A 4,917-nucleotide genomic window follows, 5' to 3' on the forward strand; every position below is an offset into this window, starting at 1 on the left:
GACTGGCAAGCTGCACTGACAGATGATGTATGGGCAACGGGTATTGAAGCTGCACTTGTAAATGTCCATATACTCCAGACCCGGTCAACCTGTCTGGGTTAATACCGTATAGAGGTTCATTCTGCTGTCGCGGACGATTGGCCTCCATCTGTGCTAGTCTTTTCCACTCTCGTTCCCAGTGAAGAAGCTGGGAGGGTGTCAACAGGAGCCTTGCCAGGTTAATGCTGTCTATAGAAGAGTTGGTATCTGCTGTAAAAATCCAATCTAAGGCCATGCAGGCAACCTCAGATTTTATTCCATGATCTGTTACAGACTTCTTGGCTTGTTGTAAAATGCTGCTCATATTGTCGTTCACCATTCTGGAATATGATGGGGCATGCAATTTGCCCTGCCGCTTCCCAGTCTCCCTCCAGGATAGCATCTTTTATAATTCCAGACTACCTCTGCCCCAATCGAGAGGTAGTGGGAACGCCCTTGACATAGGGTGGAGGTGGTACGTTATCAAAGTCAGGAGGTGGAGGGGAGGGGAGGGCTCGACTTGAGCCCATTCTTGTAGTTGCAGGGCCGTCTGGGCCATGCCCTTTGGGGGCCCATAGGGCCTGGTTCAGGTTCTTGTTTCCAATTAAGCTTTTCCTCCATAAAGGACAGAGCGCGATCAAGACGATGTTCCATCCAGTGCATGGCCTCTTCAATCTGATGGGCCCATTTCCCCAAGGCCTGCTGATCCCCTCCAGGCCCTGGGGACGGGGGAAGTTCATTGACCACCTCTGGCATTGGGACATCATTGTCTGGCAGCGGAATGGTCTGTGGTTCAGGGCGAGGTCCAGCCAGCAGAGGAGGTGGAGGCGGTGGGCAAGCAGGGTAGAGGCGCGGTTGACAAGAAGGACCGCCCGTTGCTCTGCCCATTGCTTGGTCAACTGTAACTTCTGCCTTTGCCTCCAGTTTGCTTTGAGGTGCTGTGGCGGTAACTTCCTCTTTTGGCTCTGATTGCAAGAGCTCTTTCTCCTGCTCCTGTAGGAGCTCACTGACAGTCTCAAAGTGTTTCTCTGCTTTCTGCCCTTTTATTGCGCTCAGGCCTTTAAACAGTCCACTCAGCCCTCCGCATTGCGTAGTTCGGGCAGGAGCGACAATCCCAGCTGGCGTTGCTATCGCCTCTACCACAGCGACGGCTACTTTTGATTCGGCTTGCATATTTTTCAAGGCATTTATAGCAGTTCTCCAGGTGGGCCCTAAGTTTGTCATTTCTTTCCCTTTTCCCTGGATAGTACAGTCCCACAGGTGATCCCCTACTTCCCTCCACTCAGCTGCATTGAAGGGGAGAGGGGGTACCTGCAAATGTCCATGCTCCCGAGCCCATAAAACAAGCTTGTTCAGATCCTTTTCCCTGACTTCCTCCCCTCACTTAGCGAGGATACTGAGGAGCAATTTTTGCGCTGCTGCAAACTCTAAATCCATGCTAGCAGGGTATCACAGAGGGAAGGTAGTGACCCTTCTTACCGGCCTGACCGACATCCTTTGACTCGCGGTCGACACTCTCCGCCCGCAGTATCTCCGTCACTCGTCATCATCAGCCTTCTTTCAGTGATCAGTGAGCGTATCTTCCTCTGAGGAACTGTCCCTATTTGGGCGCCAGAAATAGCCAGAGATCTGCCGGGATGAACCACACTTCTCACAGAGATATGATGGAACTCCGTTTATTCTATTGTCAGTCCCGTAGTTATACCCTAATTCCCCAAGCATGCGTAAGCAAGCTCCATGCTATTGGATCACAGCTGCTATTCACGCGACCCTTAATAGCAAGTGATTGGTTACAAACAAATATGCACGTGACTATTGCTAACACAACTTTTCCTCTTTCTGCGGTCAGCACCTCCTTCTTAACATCCTGTCGACTTGCCACATCAGCATTGTTCTTCTCCTTTTTCCTTACTCAAGGACAGTTCACGAACATAGCTTGGGTTGTGCACGTATACATGTCCCTGTTCACCCAGTCATTCCTCTACAGTGTAACTCTAAACTGAGTGGAATTTATCTTAACAACAAGTTAGTGGCATGGACAGAATCTATTAAAAAAGAGTTTGCATTCATCATTTTGCTTTCAATCCTATACAGTCTACTGTTTTGGTGAGATGCAAGGGTATTATTTAATGAAAATGAGAGATGCCCTTTACTCATAATTATAATAAAAAGCGTTAATGCAGAATGTAGAGATGACTGGATAAATTTTTGAAATTACAATAATACACTCACTGAGGAAAAATTCTTTTATGAAACATTCCATTATTGCTCTTACAGACCCATAATTTGAGAATTACTGCTCAAAAATTCAGATGAAATGATTTTACAATCCTGGGTCCATTAAAGGTTTAAGAATTGTCTGGTTAGATTAGGAAGAACATAGTTGTGAAAAAATGTTGTGTGATTTATTATGCTATTTAAAATTGCAAGACACGTGAAATAGGCTCTATCTGCAGAACAGGCAGGTCACTGCTGTGCTGAATGTGGGACCTTCTCACCTACAGGTAAACTTTGTTTATACTGACCCACTTATTATTTCTGCATCTTTAGCCCAGTAGAAGTATTTATTATGACATCCATTTCTCTCATCCTAGGTACATCTGACATGATACTATTGATTCTCAGGCCAATCATCCATTAGGAGCCAGAGTGATACACAAATGTGAATTACAATTATAATAATTCCAACAAAGGAATTGATAAGGAAATGATAAGGCTCAGGTCTGTAGCTCAGCGAGGGTAAGGATCTCCTCAACCCCTGATACTACTAGAGCCACACTGTATTGTTGAAATAAAAAGGCCTAAAGCAGTATCTCTGTGTGCTGCGAGGTGTCCTTTGGTGAACTGTGGTGTTTCCAAGCATTCAGTAAAGCATTCTGTTTCACCACTCTGCCAGACTTTCTCACTATCAAGTGAAAATCAGCAAAAGGGAACCTGGACCTTTCCTTTCTACATCCAGTGTGATCTGCTTCCTGTAGATGCTCCAGAAAGCAACTGTCATCACCATTGCCCTTAAGTAGCTTCAGCCTGGCCTGCTATTTTCTTAAACATTTCTGCCTTTTCTTTCTTATTTGGTGTTTCCTTTCCCATATTATAATTTGGTCTCTTTTTCCATTTTCCTGGCTAAATCTGACTCTGAAACTTTCTGCTAATTTAAAACAAGATATGGTTCCATAAGCGTAACAGTGTGCAATGGTTTTATTGTAGACATGTTTGAAAGTATTTGTTTAACTGAGCTGTGTGTTTAATATTACATGCATGAACTTATGGGCAAATGACAATCACAGTTTAATTAATATTTTTAAATTGCATATCACCCCACGCAAATTAGGTATGCTTTCCTCATTATTTTTAACCAAACTGACATTTAGAATTGCACAGCTCTTTTCTTTGATGGGGCACACATAACTAATAAATATCTGAAATATCTGTCTGAATATGCACCTGGATGTGCATTAAATGGGCCTTTGGTATGGGAGGCCTCACACTGTAAACAGTTATATGTCATGGGCTCAAGAAACCTAGCTCCCCCCCCAGCCACTCATTTCCCTTCCTGCATCCACTTTTGTTATTACAACAGCTTATGAGCATTCTTGGATGTACTATTTAACCTGGCTTTGGGCAGTACCTGATCTAAACCTGACTCTTAGATGACAACCCAAACCAGCATACCTTCAATGTGGTATAGAAACTGTAATTTATATTGTTGCATCTTTTTAGTGAGAATCCTAACTCATGCTGCTAAAAGGTCAGCAAATGCCTCACCTTTACCTCAGCATTCCAGTTCCTCTCACTGCTGTCTTTTGCTTTTCTTATTCTTTCTCCAATATGATCACTCCACCAGTCAGAGTGAAGAGCTGAACCTGGGCCTGTTGATGACAGAATACTCTTAACTGGATCACACCTCACCCTGGAGGCCATGCCAGCAAGTGTTTGTGAGTATGCATGCATGTCATTAGCACAGTTAGACCTTAATGTTGGATGGAAACCCCTTAAGTATGAATTCTACTTGGGGATTACATCCCTTTCATGGGAAACTGAGTACAATAATGTGATTGTTTCATGATGTTGATTTTACCAATCAGTGTTTAATTTGGTGATCGAAGAGTTTCTGACTGCATGTCTCTGTGATATGGCTACAGAATGCGAAGATACAAATTTTTTAAAGCATGTATAGTGAAATGTAGCAAAACCTCATCTTTGCCCTGAAGGATTAAACTATGCCCTGTAGCACAGGCCTCATTCGTGTAGTTTAAGCACTGGTGCTGTTACTGAGTTTTCTATCACTGTTGGTATTTGTAGCTGAATTAAAGTGCTGCTCAGTGGGTTGCAGCAATCGCGTTAAAGATCTGTGGCAGTGCCGTCGAGGCTCTCTCTGTTCCTTGAAAGAGAGAAGCTGTGCTAATGACAGTGGAGCTGGTACTGGTTCTCAGGGGCAGTATGTGAGCATTTGCAAATGAGAAAACAAGGAAAAGTTCAGCAAACGTGAGGTAGAGCTGGTTCATTGTAGCTGTTTAGGGCAATCTGAGCAGGGGTACCTGTCACCTCGCACTGTTTTGCAATTCTTTTCATGAAGTTCCCAGTTAACTTTTGTCGTCTTGCTGCTTGTAAACACATTAAGCTTTGTCCATTTGCAGTGGGACAGGATAGGTTTAAATCATTTATACTAATCCAAATTGGCTGCCTTGCTGTGGATACGGTACCTGTTTGATGACCAGATGACTTGTTTCACGTTCGGCAGGGCCTGGAAGGGTCCGGGCCTGGGTCCCAGCCCTTGGTACGGGTGAAGGGACTGTGACAGCCGGGTTCCTGGGGAGGCTCTTCTCCCTGCGCCCGTCACGGACCACAGCGTTCACTCCCGGGAGCTGCACCGGAGCCAACCCCAGTAGCCGCTTCCCC

The 4,917-nt window shown here is 44.9% G+C and overlaps 1 protein-coding gene across 1 annotated transcript in view; it reads right to left on the minus strand.

Moving 5' to 3' along the window:
• The window catches only part of LOC108447184, a 14,635-nt gene extending 9,769 nt beyond the window's left edge, over positions 1-4,866 (minus strand). Inside the window, exons 1-2 of the mRNA XM_017736427.1 lie at positions 4,722-4,866; positions 1,498-1,647 (exon numbers count right to left, since the gene is read on the minus strand). Coding sequence (XP_017591916.1) covers positions 1,498-1,568 — 71 coding nt within the window. The 5' untranslated portion in view covers positions 1,569-1,647; positions 4,722-4,866. The remainder of the gene's footprint in view (positions 1-1,497; positions 1,648-4,721) is intronic.
• Positions 4,867-4,917: the final 51 nt, after the last annotated feature.

Source organism: Corvus brachyrhynchos, unplaced genomic scaffold (assembly GCF_000691975.1).
Source record: "Corvus brachyrhynchos isolate BGI_N302 unplaced genomic scaffold, ASM69197v1 scaffold646, whole genome shotgun sequence".
In the NCBI taxonomy this organism is placed as follows: Eukaryota; Metazoa; Chordata; class Aves; order Passeriformes; family Corvidae; genus Corvus; species Corvus brachyrhynchos.